This window comes from Rhinolophus sinicus, chromosome 15 (genome assembly GCF_057876585.1).
Source record: "Rhinolophus sinicus isolate RSI-liver-muscle chromosome 15, RSI-T2T, whole genome shotgun sequence".
Taxonomy (NCBI): domain Eukaryota; kingdom Metazoa; phylum Chordata; class Mammalia; order Chiroptera; family Rhinolophidae; genus Rhinolophus; species Rhinolophus sinicus.
Genome location: NC_142515.1, coordinates 45,576,992 through 45,599,930, shown reverse-complemented (window position 1 = coordinate 45,599,930; position 22,939 = coordinate 45,576,992). Strand labels below are relative to the sequence as shown.

The following is a 22,939-nucleotide window of genomic DNA, read 5'->3' as shown; positions in this document are numbered from 1 at the left end:
TCTACTCTGCCATCGTGGATCGCCCCAGTCGGTGCTTGGTACATTTTAAGTAAACTATTAACATTTGATATCATTGATGTTATGTTATTGGTATTATTTAGACTTTGCTTCTCTTCCATATACTGTGCATATATTGGCTATGGCTTTACATGTTAATTCAGAAATGATGTTTTTGTCAATCAGTTCTTTTTCTCTTTAATCTGAGTATTTCTGGCCTGTAGGGTCAAGAAGTTAGGGATAGGGAACATTCTTTTGAATAGGGACACCTCCTAATTGAAGTACAATGCTTATAAAGAATTGCCAGGTATGCCTTGCAATTGTTCTGTATCAGTTTTAATATCTTTTCCTTTCACCTTTCCAGGAGCAAGTACCTATGAGTTAACATGAAACTTCCTGCCCTTACCAAAGGACTGAATCACTTAAGTATATAGATACTTTCATAATGATAGGTAATGGCTCCTATCCTGCTGACTGTAGCCCCTAAAAGCCCCCTGCCCATGCGGAAGTGCTGGTGCTCATGCATTCCTGCTTGTCAAATATTTTGAATAGCACTGCCTTATCTCCACCCACATGACTGTTTAACTGCTTCATGCACAGCATTATCCTATATCAACAAGGAAAGTAATCCACTGCATTACAGTACCAAGAACTCGTAGGAATCAGTATCGTCTGTTCTTTCACAAGTCATTATAAAAATTAAAATCTTAGTTAAATGGATTGTTTGTTTACATTGATTTAGCAGGAGAATTAGTAAATTTTCATGAATTTAGAAGCCCCTAATCTATGTCTTGACTTTAGTTTCTTTTTATAAGAACAAAGTTTTAATAAGCATATAAATAGAACAAAAAGATGTTTTATTTATAATATGGTAGAAAAAAATTTTTTCACATACTTGTAACAAGTAACACACTTATTTAGAAATTATCCCACTTAATTAAAAAAGTGTTTATTGTACATGATTCTTACCTATTTAATAAAGTGCCTAAAAATCCTGTAATTCATAGCCCAGTTTCAATAGTACTTATCGGCAATTATCCTGAATCCACTCACTTCCATGTATTTAAATAGTTATATAATCTAGATTCACACTAAATTGACTGGCTCCTCCCTACAATCAGGTACAAGAAAGTCAAGTGTTTTTGTTTGTTTGTTTGTTTGTTTGTTTTATATTCAGATGAGTGCAAAAGAGTGACACATGTAAATCATTTGAGCTCATTTCTTTAATGCTTGGTAGTGTGGTTCTTCAACTTGTGCTTCTTACTTTTTGTTAATCTGTAATGTTCTTGCTGCATAATTTAAATCTCTATCTTATGCCCCAAGATTTGTAGCTAGGTCATTTAGCTCTGTTTCTCTAAGGTTGTTGGAAGGAGGAGTTAACACTCTCAGCTTTCTAACGGCAGACATTCAAAAGGATCACACCTGTCTCTAACATTACTAGCTCTCTCTGCCAGACGGCAAGAAATATTACAGGCAACTGATAGTTTCATTTTCAATTTAGACACCCATTATTTGATGTTTACAGGCCATTCCTAATTCTGAATCCAGAATTTATGGTTTATTCTGGAGATTATCATCACAGCGATCTCCTGCAACTCAGCTGTGCTTCACAGAGAGCTTTGTGCTGCTTTATCAGCCTTCCCTGACATCTGGAACAAATATATAGAACCACGTCCAAATCACCCCAGCTCAGGCAGGCTTGGTTTATGACTCTCTAGATGTCTGTTTCTTCTAGTGGGTAGGCTAGTTTGCACAGTCTCGATGAGGGGAGAAGTTGACCCTTGGGAAAGAGAGAGGTAGTCATTAAACAAAGAAAACTTAACATTTAAGTCTCTGAACTCATCTGAATTAAACTATATGATATCATTTATTAAGTTAAATTTACTGAGTTTTGTTCAGTGCTAAATAATAATGAAGCAAAGATGTTACCTAGTTTGCCTTGCAAAGTTAAGGTGAAGAGTGATGTATAAATCTTCTGAAGAGATGGTAAAATAGTGGCAGGAGCTGCTTCAGAGTCATAGGCATATTTCAAATGCTTATTTTATAGTTTCCATTTTGAATATACAGTGTTTAGTTTTGCCTGTTGGATACATGGGTGTTTTCTAGGTTCTGTTCAATAACATGAATTCAAGCTTACTAAAGAGCCCTAGAAATATCTGTGCATTGATTGTCTGCAGAAGAATCGCTCACTACTTCTGTATTTTTGAAAGGATGTGGTAGCACATACATCTATTACATGTGCCATGGGCCAAATGATGTTTTATTTTAAATCTTGCTGATTGCATGGAGAATGAGAATATCTTTTGCTATCTGTGCCTACCTGCTTTTGTGCATTTGTTATGACCTGTCACTTGCCCCTCCTCACTTCCAGGGGAACTAAAATTAACAAAACTAGACAAAGGGACTAAGCCTGGTCATAAAAGGGCTTCCTATTCCTTCATCGCTAAATTCAGCACCGTTCAGCACTTCCCTGAGATTTCACTTTCTGCCATGCAGGCAGTAACAAAGCAGAGAGAAATAGAGGAAAAATCACAGCAGACACTGTGCATCAGTCCTCCCCACCTTTTGTCCAACTTCACTCTCCAGGTAAGTTGCTTTTCCTTGAGGAACCAGCAAACTGGAAATATTCTTCACTACTGTTTTCTTCTGGGGAGTGAAATAAAAAATAATGTTCTTACTTATAGGGAAATACAACCATAAGTACTCCCACTAATAATCATTAGTATGTGGAGATCAGATCTGAAGGGACCCCAAGAGGTCTCTTCCTACACCTTATTTAACAGAAGAGAAAACTGTGACCCATGGAGATTATTTGATTTGCCCAAGTTCACACATCCAGCAAGTGGAAATATTAGGGCTTAAACACTCTCTTCTGAATTACTAAGTACATTTTTTTTTCTCCACGTAACTATTCTGAATGAGAAAAAGAAACTTAGAAAGATGTATTTGGAATTAGCCTTAGAACTATCAACTTGAATAGAGGAAGGTTTTCTCTGAAGTCGCATTGTGAATTTTAAATTTGCATCATTCTGTTAGCTCTGTGCTAGGTGAGTCTGTGACAGCTCTCGAAAGCTGGACTCTTTGCTCTTATATCTTCTCCCCTCATGACTCCCTCCTTTCCTTTTGACTCACTTGAACACAATCCTCTGGTCTGCTGTCTAAGAATGGTCAATATTCCAAATATTTCTTAGCAAATCCCATTCCTTGTAATATTTTTTCCCAATAGCACATATGTAACATATTGAAGCTTCCAAGGCAACATTTGGAGCTTAAAATGAAAATAACTAAGATGTTCAAAAAGAAGGTGAAATAAAGCAATTATATTTGTATCTCTCACTATCCCTTTAATTTTTATATAATGGTGTCAATTCTTCCCCCAATCCTGGATGAAAAGCCAAGCAATCTCAAAACTTTTCTGGTTATCTTAGGGTTTTTGTGTCACTTCCCTTCTTCTAATCAGTAATTAGAATGTAATAGTCAAAACTTTCATCTTAATTTAAATTGGACTCCAATTTCCCACAGTTCAGGCATATTTCAGGAAGGAGATCAATAGTTGTAAAAGAGAAGTTATTAGCTTTTTCTTTCTTTTTCTCCCCTTTTCTGGCATGGAGCAAGGGAAAGGAGGAGAGGTAAGGGAACAGGAAAGTTACAGCTGCCTCTATGGGTGTTGAAAGCTGACTTTTTCTTTAGATTTGCTGTATGGGTTAGGGTCCCAGCAAGAGAAAAGTTGATACACCAAGATGATAATTTGAGGAGAAGGTATTAAAGGGCCTGTTTACATAGGTGTGGACAAGGTTCACGGGAACCAGTGAGGGATAGGGCAAGAGCCTGGGCTAGCAACTGCAGGGAGCCCACCCACCCCAAGACCTGAATGAGTAAGTGGCCCCTGGACCCTGAGAGGATAGCTGTATGAAGAAGCCTTCCTGCCAGGAACAGTGGTTTTCAGGAGAGGGACACAATAACTGATAGCAACCCCTCTGAGTAGCAACCAGAAAATAAATGCCCCAACCTTACTTTCCTCCCACCCTCCTGTCTGTGCCTCCCATTAGCCAAACCCACATGTAAGCAGGGTAGAAGGGAGCATCTTTATAAAATCTGGGCTGTGGAGCAGACAGTATGGTGGAAAAGGGTGGTGATTTGATCTAGAGGGGCAAATGGAAAAACCTGACACAGATGCTTTCACAGGGGTCCCCATTTCACCTGCAATGCACTTGATATGTGTGATAGATTCTTTTGAAGCTAACTGCTTAATCTCAAAATCCAGCAGTTTCTATAACTCCTCTCAGCTTAGCTTTATTTACTAATCTAGGCAATGATCTTGAACAAAACTCAAATACGCCCAGATCTTTTGCATGAGGCTTGTATCTGGAGCACAGGAAACATTCAGACATTGGGATTCAGTCACCTCTTCTGTCTATTCATCAGCAAACTAGCCAGACACCTCTCACCAAGATTTCTTGGGAGAGAGTTTATATTTGCCCACTGAGTCTCAGCTGCCTGGAACTCCTATGATGCTTTCTTAATGGTCCCATTGGAATCTCTCTTACTGGACTTGTGTGGTCAAGGACATAGGGAGAAGGATGGGGGTTCCAGACTAACTTTGTCCTAATAAATCATCTCCAAAAACACCTTCCCTAGTCTGTTTATTTCGACCCTAATACCTTCATTGTAGATGTAAGATTTTGGAGTCATCTGACTGACTTTTTAATGATTTTCTTTTGAAATCATTATCTTGGTCTGGCATATTAGTGTGAAATGCCCTATGTGTATCTCCGTGCTTTAGTTAAACCTAAACATTTTAAATGAAATAAAGAGAAATAGAAAATTTCATGTATTGGGCAGGGTCTGGGAGTAGGATAGTGGAGAGAGAGGGAATATTTTCGAGCAGGAGTCATTTCTGACTCTTAAATTACACCAACTACAACATATTAGTATTTATTCTGACTGCACATAATTAGATCCTATTTATGAGATTTTTCTATTAAAGAATCAAGTTTTGTTACAAATATTTTCAATAGGTTAAGTAAATGTCCCATAAAAGAGAGCATATCATTCTATTTTGTTTGTAAAAAGAAAAAATAATCGCGAAGGAAACTATTACCTGCTAATTTATTTTAAAAGAAAAATTTCAGAGGCCAAATTTCTTTAAAATGGAACCCGCTTAATTTTCCCCCATGCTGCAGAATCTGAAACTCATTGAATTATGAATCTTGAAAGTGCTAATTGAAAATGGCAATGATAGAAAGGATTTATTTTAATCAGTAAATAATGAATCCATTATATTCTTATTTTATAGTGTAAAAAATAAACATGTTTGCAAGACACAGATTACAAGTGGATGGTGAAAACAATAATCAGAATGGTGGAAATCTTTCTGGTCTAGATTTCATATATACAGGCCATGGAAAAACTTTGTTAGACAGCCTATAAACTATAAGTTTATATAAACTCTAGAAAGCTTATTGTTGGCTGAAGTTTGACATATTGAGTATAATTAAACTATGAAAGCCTAGCTTTGGAAACAAAGAATGGGGATTAGACTTAAGAAACTGGAGGAATTGGTAGAAGATAAAATTTTAATGAGATCAGTGTTGTAATACTCTACCTCTCAAAGCATCGTAGATACAGAAAAATTGCTAGAGAAGAGCAATTCTAATTAAAATATGGAAAATAATTTATTCGATTTATGTATATAATGCCATATCATTGCTTATTAGACTTTGGAGTGTTTTGAGTATACATGTATGTGCGCGCATGTGTGTGTGTGTGTGTGTACATAATCTCCCAAAAACCTTAAGATATAATACAAAGCATTACATTCTTCCACTTTCTTACAGATGCTCTTATATTAGCATCACAGATGTTTTCTCCATGGGTGGGCACTCTTTTGAAGCTGGCTGCTGGTTCAAGCATCAGAAAATCAAAAGGATTTCTAGAATGAGCCAGATAACCTTCTGGAATATTCTAAGAAAATTGACAATGATTCAATAAAGGGATTTTGGAAGTTGAAATGTCAGTAAAAGCATAATGTACAATTTAACCATTAATTGAAATTAGATGATTCATGAATTTTGGTCTAGATATCTATATTTTGTCTACGCTGACTCTCCTGAAGGTTATACTGTTTTCAACTCATTGTCCTGTGTAGCAAGATCTCTACAATCTTTCTGATGTCCAGAAGGAAATCTTCCTCAAATAGATCAATATCATGTTCACTTATTCATTTATCAGTTCAATCATTTTAAAAATTCATCAACTCAATAAATACCGAGCATACATTATGGCGAAGCACTGCTATAAACATAGCAGTTAATAAAATAGTTTATGCTCTCTACCCTCCGTGATCTTACAGGCAATTATTTTTATTGCTAATAATAAATATAATTTATTCAATGGCAGTTACTACCCCACATGCTTTATGTACATTATCTCATTTAATTCTCACAACGCCTAAAGCAGGCATTGTCATCTTCATCCTATAGATGAGGAGACTGAAGCTTAATTTACATAATTGGCATGTGGTCATCTTGTTAATAAATCTTTGCACTTATATGAAGAATATCTATCTGGTTTTCCTGTTACACCAACTTTTAATAGTTTAATACAAACGTTATTTTAAATGCAATGTGATTGATATAAAATGTCCTGAACAAGTTGAGAAAAGAAGTCCAGTTTCAAAGGCACAAAATTATTTTAATCTTTATTCATATTCCAATACCACACTTACTGATATAGCAGTCAATTTTGGTTGTGAGACTAGGCAGATTCCTTATTTCATATTTTTAAACCATTAATCCCAAAGTTATGTATTATTCAGAGTCAGAAACAGCAACAAAACACACACACAGACAGACACACACACACACACACACACACACACAGACACACACACACACACTGCCATGAAACTGACAGGTTTTCTATTATTTTGCTATGTCAAATAAAAATATTAACTATAAAGCCATCATTTTAAAACAGAAATGACAAACACTTAAATACAAAACAAAGCAAAACAAAAAAAATGGAGCTACTCTCGGATTAAAAGACAGTTTTTATGGTTAAATAACTGGATTACCTCCACATGAGTATATTTTCACCACATGAGTCCTGAGACAAGTATTGCGGAATCATTAATGTACAAAATATCTTTGGATTCTGCCCTGAACCTAAGTAAAGTCTACAATTTTGAACATATTCCCTTTATTTAATAGTAATTACAGCATGATTTATACAAATAGTCACTGACCTAGGAGCTGGCAATATTTGAAACCCATTAGAACAGGAGTCACAACAAGTTTAGCTTAATGCTGAATCACTGAATCACACTATTGATTAAATTAATAAACTCCTTCTTTTCAATTTTTCCTTATTAAGAGCAGTGTGGGTTCCAGAGTTTGCTGGGCTTGAGCAGAGAACAAGAAACTATCAGGAAAAGATGACAAATGGTAGATGTAAAATGAGGCAAGTTATCGTAATACATAATAACTTGAAGTGAAAATAGTGAAAAAGCCAGTGATTTTAGGAAATAAAGTATCAGGTTACTTCTGATTCTTCCAGTCTCTTTCCAAATTATGTATCCGTCACTGGAGTGAATCTGCGCATCTACATTTACACATATATACCATGTTTCCCTGAAAATAAGACCTAGTTGGACAATCAGCTCTAATGCGTCTTTTGGAGCAAAAATTAATATAAGACACTGTCTTATAGTAAAATAAGACTGGTTTTCCAGGGCAACATCTTTAAAAGAGAAGATCGTGGCTTATATCCATCTCTGAGATTCAAAGGGATTAAGTAACATCACCAGTGAAATGATTTGAGTTTTATTGCAGTGCAAACCCACAGGTATTTCTTTCATGTTTGGTGCGTATCAGTTGAAATCCTGCGGTCTGGCATACACATCTCTGGTCTGAGAATACATGCAATAGGCTCCAGTGTCATGTTCTCAGTACTTGACTAGACATTTACTAGATTCTGTATCAGCAGAGAAATCCAGCACCATATGCTCTTAGAGGTGGGAGGGACTCTGGAGAACATACAGAGTGCAATGGCCTCGTTTTACAGATGCAGAGACAAGAGAGGAGATTCAACTTAGTTAAGGTCACCCACGGAGCTTACTTCAGAACTTCCATTTTCTGATCCATGGATTTTATTTCATCCTCATATCAAGTTTATGTTGTACTTTCTTGTAGGGAATAATGATAACAGTCTTTGAATAAAAACACCAGCTGAATAGAGGATGTGACAGCTAACAGGATGGATGTTAATTACTTTTGTTAAAAATAGAAACATTAATTTTATTAATAAAAATGAATATGATTTAATATTAATAAAAGAGTGGTAAACCATTCTTACATTTATTTGTTTTATCCACAGCCATTAACTGAGTGCCAAACACTGTAGTAGATGCTAAGATTACAGAGTTAAGACTTTATAATTTATAAGGTGAGGCAAAGTGTAAATAAAAGATGACAAGAAGTTTCACAGGTATTATAATTTGAAATGTGTAGAGAAATTAGTGGAAACACAAATGAGAGCATATTTAAATATATATTTGTATATTATTATGGAGTTGAGATTGAGGAGAGTAAGAAAGAGATGATATAGAGCGCTAGGCACTTGAACTGTGTCTTGGGTTATGGATTAAGAATTTTCCTATTGAACGAGAAGAAATTACGGCATTGCAGAATAAAGGTTTAGTGTGTGGAAAAGCATAGGAAAATCAGCCAGCTGGTGTAGTTCAGAAAATGCAAGTGTTAGTACCAACAATGGTGACGCTATTGCTAAGTACAATAACTGCTAACATTTCCTGAGCCCTTTCATTTGCCAAAACTTGTACATTCCTCATCTCTTTATTCCTTACAATAACCCTATAATATCATTACTATATTATCTCTATTTTATAGGTCTGGAAAGTAAGACTTGAAGAGATGAAGTAACTTGGCCAAGGACACATAGCTGTCAAAGGGTGGAGCAGGTTGAAACACAATTTTAACTGACTACACAAACTTCTATGCTATTTTGCTCATTATTTTTAAGAAATAAATTTACATAACTTATGTAAAATATTCATTTGAGTTTAAGTTACAGCTCATTGAAATCTTTACAGTATGGTGGACAAAACCTGAGATTAGACTCAGCTCAATTTGATCCTATCTCTTAGGATATGATATGTGATATGATATTTAAACTGTGATATTTAAACTTACTGAACTTTAGTGTCTTCATTTACATATGTGTGAAGAGTTATTGTGAATGGCATTTGAGACAATGCATATAAAGCATTTTGTTGTGGTAGATGTTTGACAATCTTTGATTTTCCCTTACTGACTCCCAGCCTCACTCCAGCAGGCAGCTACTTGGGGCGGCATCTTGCTTTTCCAAACAATGTGAAAGTTCAAGACACTTGCAATCTTCAGGCTGTTTTCCTTGATAGCTAAGTCATCCTATTCTTATAAAGCTATTCTTTAAAAAACACAAAACAAAAAAAAACACACTTCATTTCGAGTCTCAGAGTTAATTGTTTTGTTTGTTTTTGTTTTATTTGTATAGCATAGACCTTGCTTCAGAAAGATATTAGGATAGACTGTTAGGATGTTTTCCTGACATGCCATTCAGTACAGTGGCGTTCTAGAAGAGATTTAATTTTTTTATGCTTGTCTATTTGTATGCTTTCATGCCTGAAAAATGTTGATTAGCATCTATGCCTCTGCTATGTATTAAGCATAAAATATTTTTAAACCTATTTCTGCAGAAAGGAAATAAGTTAAGGACATCATATTTCATCTTTACTATGAAATAAAGATTTCCCATTTAAAGGGAAATGTGTCATTTTAAAAGGTTGAATAAAATTACACACATTCTAACACAAAACAAAACAAAATAATAACAAAACAACAAAAACATTTTTCTTGCTGTTTAAATTCCATACAGAGCTCTTCTCTGCACTGATAAGATTTTCATTTGATTATGAATTAGATACATTTTTATTTGCTTTAAAATTTATTTCTTAGTATTTGGAGCTCCGTAGTTTCTTTTGAGGTCAGTGTCATGGCCTTCCTAGTTTAAATGTCTCATTTTATTTGTACAATTTCTGATTTATATTACGCATACATGTTTCCAGCATCTTTTCAATGGCTTCTTATGCAAGAAATTGTACAACAAAAGTAACATTATTCTATAATTCTTCATTTTAGAGAACAAGGCCCTTTCATAGAGTTTCACAGTTAAAATGGAATATAGGAACAATTCGAGACAAATCTTAGTTTTATGGGTGTGGTGGGAGTTAAGACCCAGAAATGTCAATGGGATTTGCCAAAGATTACCTTTATCCAATCTTTCTTCTGTTTATTTAACAAATAACTTTTGAGTTCCTATTATGGCACAGCGTGATGCTGGATGCCATGAGGGACAAATTATATGTAAAAAGCTTCTCTCCCTTAAGGATTGTAGAGTCTAGTGAGAGAAATGCATGAGGGATAAGCAGTTAACCATAGGACAGACACCAATGAATTGAGCTCTCTAAAAGCCCTTCAACAATTCCAAAACTGATCATCATATTCCTATCGACCTGGTTTTCCATTATTTAGCCCATCATCACTGCTGGAAACCTGAACATAAGCTAAGATTGCATCTTCCAATTAACATCCTACCTAGTTTGCTCAGAGTCTTTAAACCTGTCAGTATTCTTCCTCCTGCCTGCCAGGGCGTTAATTTAAACACTGTTCACCTCTCTTGCGGACTGTGAAAGCTAACTCTCTTGCCTCTGTTCTTAATCTCTTCAAATACATTGTGCAGAAGCCAGCCAGATCAATGTATTTGAAATAATAGTCTGTCTGTGTCACTCACATGCTTAACTTCCATGAGTCCCAGTTGTCTATAGGATCAACCTCATTTCTTAATGAAGCAAAACTCACCAAAATTTGGTCTCGCCTCACATTTTTTGTGCTAGTTACTAAATATTCCATATAGAATTTTCCCTTTGCTCAGGCTATCCTTGTCCCCCTAGAGTAGATGTCTCTTCCTTCTTGTCCTGGCTGACTCCTACATATCCTTCAATACTCAGGCATGTTTCCTTCATCCTCAATGGGAGTGCTGCTCTCACTGATCTATGTGTTACCCTGGATACCTCTATTAAATACTGTGTTTATGTTTGTTTATTTTCATTATTATTATTTTTATTAGTTTCAGGTGCACAAAACAATGTAATAGTTAGACATTTATCATGTATATCCCTCACACAGTGATAACCCCCCTCCCCCCATTCACTACCTCTCTGACACCGCACACAGCCATTACATTTCCATTGTCTCTATTCCTAATGCTGTACTCCGCTTCTTGTAAAAAAAAAAAAAAAAAAAAAAAATACACACATATACACACACACACATATAATTGTAGTTGACATTCATTATTGTTCAGCTTCAGCTTCAGGTGTACAATGCAGTGATCAGGCATCTACATCATCCTGAGGTGGTCTCCCTAATGAGACAAGTGTCCAGCGGATACCCTACAAAATCTAACACTAGATATGTGATCTTTAAAGGCAGGCACTAGGTTTAATGGATCATTGGCCCTTAGTATGGTGCCTGGCATATAGTAAATAATAGATTTCTTGAATAGCTTGAACTGTTCATTGAACCAAGTGTTATAAAATAAATAAAAGTATATGAAAGTATAAAGGAAAATAGTAATTTATTCCACTCAGAAGATCAAAAAATACTCCGTGTAAAATTTAGTAATTGAGTTGAAGCTTAAAAGAATCCATAATCAGAAAAGAGACAAGAAGTACAAAATGAAGTTTTCACGTGAGCATAGTTCCTGAATTGTTATTATAGTGCATAGAAAATAAAGGACCCATTGTAGTAGCTCATTAATGATTGATGAGTAAATATGGGAGTAGATCATGTGAGGCCTTGGACACCACGATCAAGAGTTTGTTCTTAATTCCATCGATAATGGGAATAGATTGAAAGGTTTTAGAACATAGAGGGGACATAATTAGATGTCAAGTTTACTAGAGAGTAAACACCTTGTGGGATGAGGTTTTTGTTTGTTTCTTGCTCTTTCATTCTCATATAAAAGGTGACTTGCATAAAGTTAGGGACTCATTATATATTTGAAAATAAAGATATGTTTTAGAGTAGTGTTAATACATCTTTCTGAGATGAGGGAAATGTTCTATATCTGTGCTGTACAGTATAGTAGTTACTAGACACATACTTCATATTAAGGAACTGAGCAATTGGATTTTTAACTATACTTAATTTTAATTAACATTTCAGTTTAAATGGCCACATGTGACTAACAGCAACCATTTTGGACAGCACCACATAGAAAGGTCTCCCTAGCAGAGCCCCAACAGAAAACAGATGTAACGCTCAAATTGGAAGAATTCAAGGAGAGTTCATTTATTAAGAGATTTTTTCTAAAGTGTGGGCAGGTTTAAGGGAACCATAAGTGTGGGTGCAATTAACTGTGGTAGTGATGTGGGAGCAATGGTGAGGCAGAATCGATGGAAAGATTCATAGGTAAGATTATAAGCCTGGATCACAGGGGGATATTATTTATAATATGCAATGGTAATTTTAATGAAATTTCATTGACTGAAGTTTATGCTCAGAACTGTTCTTTTCAATAAAATATTTTCTGGCAGTTTATTTACCGATGAAGAATGTGATTGCTTTCCCTGTATAGTGCTGATCCCGGTCATTTTTTCTCAGTGCCTTCCCTCCTGGTTCTCCACTAGAAGTGGTAACTTTCCCATTGGCAGGGCTGTGCTGACTTAATGATGGCTCCTGTCAAGGTTTCTTTAAGGAGCATCCTCTCTTCTCAGCACCTGGAACGTAGGCAGGCTCTGACTGTTAATCTGTGTTGTGTTTTAATATTCTGCCCTTCCCATCCCTTACCTTAGTACATACAATTCACCTTCAGTCCTAGCTTATTGCTTGATGATTTGTTAAGGCTTTGAAAACAGAAGGAATGAGAGCTTTTAAGCAGGATGGGGCTATTTTTCCTTGCTTTATTTATTTTTATGCCATGCAGAAGGAATAAAGAGGCATAAAATGGCTTGAATGAAGCCAAATAAATCTAGATAAATAGAGCAAGGACCCAATAAAAAGCTGGAGGTAAAAAAAGAAGAAAGATGGGGGAGGAGGAGAGAGAGAAAGGGAAGAAAGAAGGGAAAACTTTGTATACTTCCTGTAATGATAGGGACTGTTTATTACCTAAAGAACAAAATGTCTTTGACCCAATGAAACATTTTAAACTGAGGTTACGCTCTGGGTAGAAATTAGGAAATCATCTTTATAGTCCATATTGAATCTCTTTATGCTGTCACCCCCTGTTATCCTTTATTAAAATTTTGTATGCACTGCTGCTAGCTCTGAGAAGGCTGACACGTTTTAGTTGTTCTGATGAATCATATTGTAGAAGCTAGTAAGATTTTATGGCCAACACAACAGAAGTCTCTCATATTATTCCTGATGCCCTGTCTGTATGGAGAGTGTGTGTGTGGGGGTGCTCTTTGTACCACTCCTGCCTCCTTTTGACTATCTCTGATTTCATGACGTGGAAAGAAATACAACCAAGACCTAATACTGCATGAAACTGGAGATAAGGGCTAGGTTCTTTCGGTAAAATTATACACTGTCTTTTATCTCGTTGTGTATCTGTTTATGCCATTGCTTCATATAGCCCTGCATTAACTTGTCACAGTGCTTACATGAAGGATGCTGGATGTTGCTCTTGCTCTGACATCTACAATTTTACTGATCTTTCCTTCTCTCTTCTCCCTTCTTCCTTCACTAGACACAGTCTCCCCCATACACATATTGAACACTCACTTTCAAAAATAAAATGTGGTAAAGGACTTGCAGTTCTCTACAATGTCTCCCCCTAGGAGGCATCTGGAAATATGTGGGGTCAATTTTTGGCTGCCATAGTGCCTGGGAGTTGCTATTAGAATTTGGTAGACCAGGTCCATGGATGCCAAACATCTTGCAGTGTGTAAAATGGTTTCAGATGATGGTGATTTTTCCTGTCTTAAATATCAGTAGCACTGCTGTTGAGAGAACAGAGGTCTAACTAAGGTTAGATTAAGTTTAGACTAAGTGGGTACCAGAAACCTCAGCTAATAGAGGATCTTAACTGTGTCTTGATGGATAAATGCCAAAATCTCCTCCAGAATCTAGAATGACACCTTCTTAGCATACAATAGTCTCCTAATAAAACTGTAGGGACGGAGTCCCAGAGAGTAGTTTCCAGGCTCTCGACCTCACGTGAAAAGCTGTTGGCTCAGGTAGTAGATGGCCGTCAGCTGTAACTAGTTGGCCATCAACTGTAACCAGTTAGCCATTAGCCACTAATATAACTGCTGTGGCTACGCTGGCAAGGGGATTGGGAGAGAAGCGGATGGCAGATTGCGGCTAACAAGCGCGGTTAGCAAGCAGATTGTGGATCGTGCTGATCCTACTTCCTGTGTCTCACCCGGCCGCCAGAGAGACTGGGATCCAGGAAGATCCCTCATTGGGGTACTGGTGGATGTTTGCTTTTGTGTCTTGACCAGCCATCATCGAGAATATAGTGGTATGACTTTCCTATCTATGGCTCCGTTATTCCTTTTTGGCCTCACCATGTCCTGTGTTCTTGTGCAGGGAAAGGGAGCCGAGACCCTACATTACAAAAACTATGTTGTGTTTTGAATCAAGTTGTCCATTTATAAACTAGTCAAGACCATTCAGTAAGTCCTCTGCAAGTTACTTTCAGAAACAGAAAACAAAACAAAACAAAAACTTGCCAATACCAAGATTCTAACAGTTTTATAAGGGTGACGATCATGCCCCAAAATAAAATGGGTATATTGGGAAGTTTTCAAAATACTATTGTAACAAGGAGAGGTGAGAATTTACTTTGCAGCAGAATTATTGGGAACTTTGTGTGGAAACCATTGAGGAACAGATAGGATTTTTAATAAGCTTTTTTTTTTTTTTTTCAGAGACTTACTGAAGTCAAAGGTACATTATATGTAAGAACTTGGGAAAGGAGATAGAAAGTATAGGAATATTATTACTACAAAGGGTAGTGCTTGGGAAGATGTGACAGAAGACTAAAAAGATAGGTTAGAATACAATATAGTTGGTCTTGAACTTCTTGTAAAGGAGTCTTTCCACTTGAAGGTATAAGTTTATGTGTGGGTTTAGTCGTTGGAGGTAGTGTATGGCATGCTGCCTAATGGTCTACATTTTGCCTCAATGTCCTTCTTTATGGAGTTCATGCTGTAAACTGCCTCAGTTATCAAGTGCTTAAACTTGCCTCCCTGATTTTCAAGGTCTCCTCTCAAGAGCCCCTTTCAGTTTATTAATTTCAATAGGAGCAATTTTCCTGGAGGTGAATCACATAATGATTTTTCTCAATCTCTTATACAAGATATCACTGAAAAAATATGATTAGATTCAATTTCAGTTGTCTCCCACAAAAGTAATATGTAGAAAATACCAACCAAGGTGACTTTATGTGTTTAATAGCCTGAAGATTTAGGTTAAGGATATAACAGAGAGAACTGTTCCACTTAAAGAACGAAAAGGTGTTGCACAAATTATCTTAACGAGCCAAAAACAGCTTCCAGTTCTTACTTGAAACAATTTGTTCTTGGAATATTGTCAGCTAAAACTGTGGTCAACTTTTGCAAATTGTATGAATTTGCGCTGCATATTTTATTTAGTGTTTAGCAAAACTCCAATATGGTTCTGCATAACTTACACAATACACCCTGAAAATGACTTCACAAACTCCCACAGAAGTTGACAATTTGAGCATCTAATGCTTTTAAGCTAATTGTATGCTTAGTGGTTAAAAAGTCAACTTGTTAAGAATGAAGATCAGGGCTTTTGGAGATAATGCTCTGCCTACTGGAGCAATGAATGCAATCCAACCCTGTATCAGAAATATTACAGAAGCTTAAAGAAGAAAATAATGTGAACTTTAATCACCATGCTACTTAGTCTAAGTGAAGTGCTCATGAATCATATGCAATATCATAGCAGTTTTGAAACCTATTCTTGAATTTTCAAGCTGTTATTTTTAGGAAATTTACAAAGCAAATTGCTAAGTGGTAAAGAGTAATTCAATATCACTGCTTATGTCATATTTTTCTTTTTTTCTCCCTTGCAGACTGGAAAAAAAGAAAGGAGCAATACCCTGAATATTGCAATAGACAACATGTGCAAGAAGACAAGAGACCTTCGCAGACAGGTGAGGAAAGGAGAGACATGAAGACAGTAACACCATACAAAATGAACCTTTTTTCCATTGCTGGAATATTTAGTTCTTGTTTTTGTTCTTTTAACATTAATTTGGAACACAAAACGAGAACAATAAATGTATGCTTTCCACATTGAGACACCTCAACTGTTTATGTGACAAACATGAACTAGAAGACAGAGTGTGTGACATTATCAGGAACAGTTACATTTAAATGCTGACTTTGCCCTCATCAGCTATGTGATCTTGGGGGACAGATTTCATCTTTCTGAGCCTTTCTGAACCTATATAATGGAATTGATAATACATATTAGGGGTGTGAGGATTAAATGGAATGCCTATCAGTGCCTGGCATGTAGTAACTTTTTTAGGGTATGTTGGTGAATTGGTTCTGTTACATTAAAACCTGAATGTATCATCTAAATCCTTACAGCAAACAGCTACTAATTCAGACACCCTCCCAATTACCCTTTCCAGTTCTTTTCAGGATGCTTCAAAAGTTCGTTTCTGTTTAAGTTAAAGCTACTTTTTAAACTTAGGTCATCAGAAACGTAGGATTAGAAAGGGTTTCATTAATAATTTAGAAGTGCATTATTAAATGACAAGTTAATTTTTTCCCCCAGAAATATGAAGACTTTGCTATTTTTAAAGACCTTTGCTTTCCATTCCTTTCTACTATTTAATAACCAGAGTTCTTTTTCATGCACAACTTTAGCGTGGTCACCATTAACTTATAAAAGAGGGGCAAAAGCTTTTCAACTATAAGCTTTTAATGTAATATACTATTGTAATGTAATGGGAAGATTTAGTAAAATGGCTTGAGCAATCTTTTAATCCAGAAATAAATTTGGAAAAGAAATAAATAGGGATCCCCAGCCAGTTAATATTAACTGTGTAAAACACAATTTTGAATGCTGGGAAAATTCCAAAATCTCAACTTTGTGGCCTTAGTGCTAATTCTATCCCTAGTGTCAGCACTTAGAATCATGCAATGCAAGAGTTGGAAGAAACTTAGCACAACCTGTCTTATGATACAAGTGAGAAAGCAGGCCAAATGTCACCACAGGTGACCTGTCTAAGGAGGAAGGGACATTGGTCCAACACTGGGTCAGAACCTACACTGGACTCAGGAACTCTTACCCTCAGGGCTGTCCTCTCTGTTCGTTGCATGGCTTCTGTTCTCAATCTTCTTCAGGATTTCTACCCCATCTGCTCCTCTCAAGACTTGGAATAGTTATTTTATAGACTATGAGCAATTTTGTCTTTCATGCCTATCTCTTCCCTTTATGCCTTCAACAAAGTTATTCACAAAGAGCTAAACTGCATTTATTATCTCCAAAGCTTTCGGAATCGTTATTTTTCTAAAAGAAACAAACAACAAACAAACCCAAAACAAAAAACAAAACTCAAGCTAAAGCAATCCCTTATGTGTAGGATTACTAGATTTAGCAAATAAAAGTGCAGGATGCCCATTTAAATTTGAATTTCAGATTAACAAGAAAGATATTTTAGAAGTATGTCCTAAATATTGCATGGAATATAATTATATTAAAAAAAATAGTTGTGTTTATCTGAAATTCAAATTTAACCAGGCATCTCATATTTTATCTTCTAATCTTACTTGTGTTTCTACTTCACTACCATCATTAAAATATAGAAGGAGCATGGGGGATTACTAATAGTTTTTCTTGTAGTAAGGGAGTGTTTCCAGCTTGTTAGAAAATTGCAGTGTTCCAGAGGTATGAAGATTCCCTAGGGTTTCACAGGTCAACATCTTCACTGTTTTGGTTAATTGTTGCTACTTAACAAACCAGCACAAACAAAAGCAACCGTTTTATTATGTCTCATGATTCCATGGATTGGCTGAGGCCTGGCAGGGCCCCTTTCGTAGTGTTTTCACTTGTGGTCTCCCATGCAGTGACAGTCAAATGGTGACTGTGTCCGGGTTCAGAACTGGGTATTTGAGGCCACAGTGCCTTTTCTTCTTCCCTCTCTCAGTGTAGTGTTTAATATCTGAGGGCTTCTTCATTTGGCTTCTCTCTCCAGCAAGGTAGCCTGGATTTCTTTCATGATTGTTCACGGCTCCAAGAAAAGAAAGATGGAAGCGGTTAGGCCTTTTTAATGCCTGAGCTCCGAAGTTACTAGAATGTTGTTTCCTCCATGTTCTGTAAATTAAAATAGTCACAAAACTTTCCCCAGGTCAACAGGCACAAGGAGAAGCAAAATTTCTTGTGGGAGGAGTGGCATGAGTGTATAGGAAGGGGTGGGATGTTTAGGAGCTGTCTTTGGACACATCCGTGGTCCTCAGAGTAAGTGCGGTAGCTGCTATGATTCATTCTCAGTATCCTTACTTGCCCTCCCGGGACTTCGTCTTCTATACTGATGTTTATGCTTTTGGCAATAAGAAAAACTAGTTTAAACAGCAACATGAGTCATAGACACCTCTTCTTATTCTTGCAAAGTTTATCACGCAGTTTGCTTTAAGCATCTTATATGTACACTTCACACGAGAAGGAGGAAGCCACTACCCTTAAAATGTTTCTCCTTGGAATAGTTAATGCTCATCTCTTGTTCTATATCTGGTTTTAATAAAAAATAAACAGAGTCCATCTTTATACACATTCATCCTAATTCCCTAGCTTACCCAGGGTTATCAATCAGCAGCACAGAAACATTTAGCTTTGGTTCAGAGAATCATTGGATTTCATCTCTGAGGAATGAGATAGATTGCTTAGACATATCTGGAGAGATGCAAATCACACATTTTGGAGCAACAAGATGGAATATCCTAGGAGATGACTTAGTGTTAGTTTGTTTCAATCTTCTTGCTCTATGACTTTAAAGCCTTTTGTACTTGAGAGCAAAGACAAAAGTCCTTGGCAGGGTGTTGCAGATTCTCTGTAATTTGGCTCCATCTTAATCCCTATAATTCTGAATGTCCCATGTCCTTCGATTTTCTTTCTCAGTTCTTCTTTCTCACCACACCAGCATATTAACCTGTTCTCTGACTAAAGAGTCTGCTTGCTATTCACCAAGTTTTCCATCACCTTTCTCCCCACCCCCGAATGCACATGTGTCTTTGACTATGTGGCTTGTTCAACTTGGTGCCTTCCCTGCTCTCCTTACTCCCCCCCGCCCCCCCCCCCCGCAACCCCTAATAAACCGAGGAAGTTCAAGACTAATGTAAAGACTACTTCTCCCATGAAATCTTTGCCATTTTCACCAGCTATAATTAATCTTTTTTCTTCCCAGAGCACTTATAGCATGTATAGTTCTATTATAGCAGTGATTATATTTTGCTAGGATTTTTCTTTTTTAATGGATTTTTCTTCCCACTGGGTTTTCAATCCTTAAAATGATAGTTATGACAACATCTCTCATTTAATAAATGCTTTTCAAAGCTCTCTACCAACTGTAGTCCTTACGTTATTGATTTTTATCCCTGAAGCAGGAAATAACACCGTAGTATCATTATCTCAGTCTCTCAGGTGAGTCAATCTACTGAACATCACCCAGCTAACTGGTAGAACCAAAGTCTGAGCCCAGATCCATTCAACCTCAGCCTAAATTTGTAACCATTACCCCATGGACCTGGAATAATGTCCTATTCACCTTCAAAACTTCCAGTGCCTAATACACTGATTTTATTACATAATATTTTCTTCGTTATCTTTTATTTTACATGTACTTTTAATTTAAATGTTGTTTTTTCTTTAGTCTCCTTACCCATTATTCACTTAAGAAATGCATACTTATTAAAATTCTCAATAAGAGAGGAAGATTTTTAAACCTCCTAAAAGTTAAAATAATTCAATATATTCATTTCTACCTTATTATGCAGAGTGAAACATACCTTTGACTTTATTAAAGGCAAGTTAAATTTTTTATTTATTTCTATTGAGAAATAATTGTCTATTTCATGAATGCCAAAGTAAAGACTTGAGGTATGTCAAATAAATTAGGATTGTGGTAAAAGCAAACAAAACAAAAACTGGATTAATTGTTTAGTTGCTGAGTTGCTGAATTACTATATCCTTCTCTTCTATATGTTGGTAATACCAGTGCCACACTCAGATAAAATATGCAGGTTTTATACCTCCTCCTCATCATTCTTATCATCAAATAATATTAAATATCCATTAGATACAAGTCCCATTAAATTGACACAGTAGGCATATGCTGAATTAATTATTAGGTAATTTAGTTTGTATTAGTCAATTGAGTTTTGAAAGTTATATTTTGCTATTTGACTTAAATTAAAATATAAGTTTTTCTAGTTCCCTGAGGATGATTCTTTTCTAAAACATTTTCTCTTCTTTCCTCGTCCCCTCACAATTTCATTCTTTCTATTCCCTTATGTGATGGTGGGGGTAGGAGGGTAGGGATTTCTTACAGTTCTCACACACAGTTTTCACTTTGGGATTTCAATTGTAGAGAAATACATTGTTTTTTATTTGCAATCCCAAACCACTTATATCAGTGGGAGATAGAAAAGTTGATGTTTCAAAGCCTTTTATTAAACTGTAGAGAGAAACGATGGAAAGCCCCTCAGTTTGGTTTTGTGTCTGACACCTTTCATACAGGTATTTATTAAAAATATATACCTCTTAACTCCTATTGGCCTCCCAGTAACTTCAAATTTTAGTTTTGTGACCCCTAAGGTTTTCCTATCTCTACATTGGCATGCTGGATTCTTCTTTGAAGCTTTTTGTCTACCACCCAAGTGAAAGGAATGACTTGTTTCATTAGGTAGGAAAATAATATCGAAATACATAAAATAGCGACTGCTTAGATATTTACATAGATATAGATGACTGTACAACTTAAATGAAAACAATAATCCATATGAATGTGTCAGAACACACAAAGGAAATTACTTAGCGTAGCATTCAAGGCCTTCTGTGTCTTGTCCTTATCTGTATTTCTAGCTCTACCTCATAATCCCCCCAGTGTAATTGAGGGAATGGCCGACTTAACCCAGCGGTGTGCAAAACCGAGTGGTGGTCCGCTTGTCAGTGGGTGGTTTATTTAGGGCATCAGAGTCCGTTACTTGGCACTTGACCAAACAACATGAACACCAGACAAATGTGTCAATTTTATATTGCATTCCCCTGAAAGTAGATCCTGAGACCAGGGCCTTACTGCAAGTAGTTCACTTGGGAGGTGATGCTAAGAAGCAAATGTAAGAGAATGTGAAGTGTACAAGAGCAGGCAAGGAAAGAGGAAAGGATACACTGTTGAGGTTGCCACTATAGACAACAGGAGCTTAAGGGACTCTGAAAAGGGACATAATGCCTCCAAGAATTGTCTGATCAATGGGTGGAGGCTGGGAATTTTATCCAGTAGCTCCCATCCTTATTAATTGAGGGTTGCTGCCAGTGGTGTTGATGCCCCAGAACTTCCAGGCTGTTTGTGCCTGGGCTGAGAATCTCAGAGACTTAGAGCAGGCCTTGAGAAAGAATAATGAAGAGAAACATGGCATACACTCAAGGTGGAATGTCTTCAGAGGGCATGACACTGCTGCCCACAGCAAGAGCTGAAATCAGAGACTGGTCCAGGGGATAAGCTGTAAAGCACCAAAAGCCTCTAATGCAGTCCATAGTCATAACTATGAATGTGATGGTAAATGATCAGGAATCAGCAAATGATCAGGAATAGACAATCTGGTGAGAAAACTGTGATTTGGTTGCATTAATTGCTCTGTTTGTTGTATGCATAGGTTAAGATACTTTCAAAGCGAAAGATATTTCCCTGCCTGCTGACTGTGCTATCTCTTAAAGGTATCACTCATATCTAACACAAGTCACCTTTTTCTGGCCATTTTTTTTTCTGTCATCTTTTTATCTTTTTGTCTTATTTTGTTCTTTTTACCTGAAATGCTTTCCATTACCTCCACTGTACACAATGAGATTCTATTTCAGTCCTCACTCTACTACTATGTTCTAGTAACACTAGATACTTGTGATGTCTTGAGAATCTTTCTATTTTTGTTGCTTATAATAGTCTCTCTTCCTAGAATGTTGTGCTTCCCATTTCCCAGCTCCATCCATTTAACATCCTCTTCAGCTTTGGAAACAGAATACATCCTTACTGAAGCCTTCTTAACCATGACAATCAGAGTAAATTGCTTCTCATTCATTTTCACTTCTTTCAAGGTACTCATCACTCCTTGTGCATTTCTCACTCCTTAGTAGTTACCCTGTCTTTGTCATCCTGGTATTCCCTAGATTACCTAGAATGGTGCTTTGCCCTTAGATAGAAAGCTCAAAATATATCTGTTAATTTGAATGAATGCACAATTACAGAAAAGAAGATTTATTGTGCTCATTATATTTGACAGTATATTATGTCAGGTAATTTCAGCCCATTTTGCAACAGGATTTTGAAGACACTGGCATAGAATGTATGTGAAAGCTCATTTTCCAGCCCTTTGGTCTTGTCCTACTGAACATAATACCGCATTTACGTGGTATATCTTTTCTCATTTAGTTGTTATGTAGTTAGCAATATGCCTTTGGGAGGGGCATGTTTCGAATTTGGTTTAATTTTATAAAACCTATAATTTAGCCAAAGAGTTTATTTATTTATTCTTTAATTAATAGTAAACCAGTTGTACCTCAAGCCTCACCATTTCAATATGTTTTAACATTTGTGTGTGGGAGAAAGGCTTGAATAAATAGCA

General features: G+C 36.4%; 1 protein-coding gene across 4 annotated transcripts in view; it reads left to right on the top strand.

Moving 5' to 3' along the window:
- CTNNA3 (catenin alpha 3) overlaps positions 1-22,939 on the top strand; it is a 1,445,036-nt gene that overhangs the window by 695,610 nt on the left and 726,487 nt on the right. For all 4 annotated transcript variants that reach the window (XM_019731774.3, XM_074339503.2, XM_074339504.2 and 1 more), the window contains one exon: positions 16,168-16,248. In XM_019731774.3, coding sequence (XP_019587333.3) covers positions 16,168-16,248 — 81 coding nt within the window. The remainder of the gene's footprint in view (positions 1-16,167; positions 16,249-22,939) is intronic.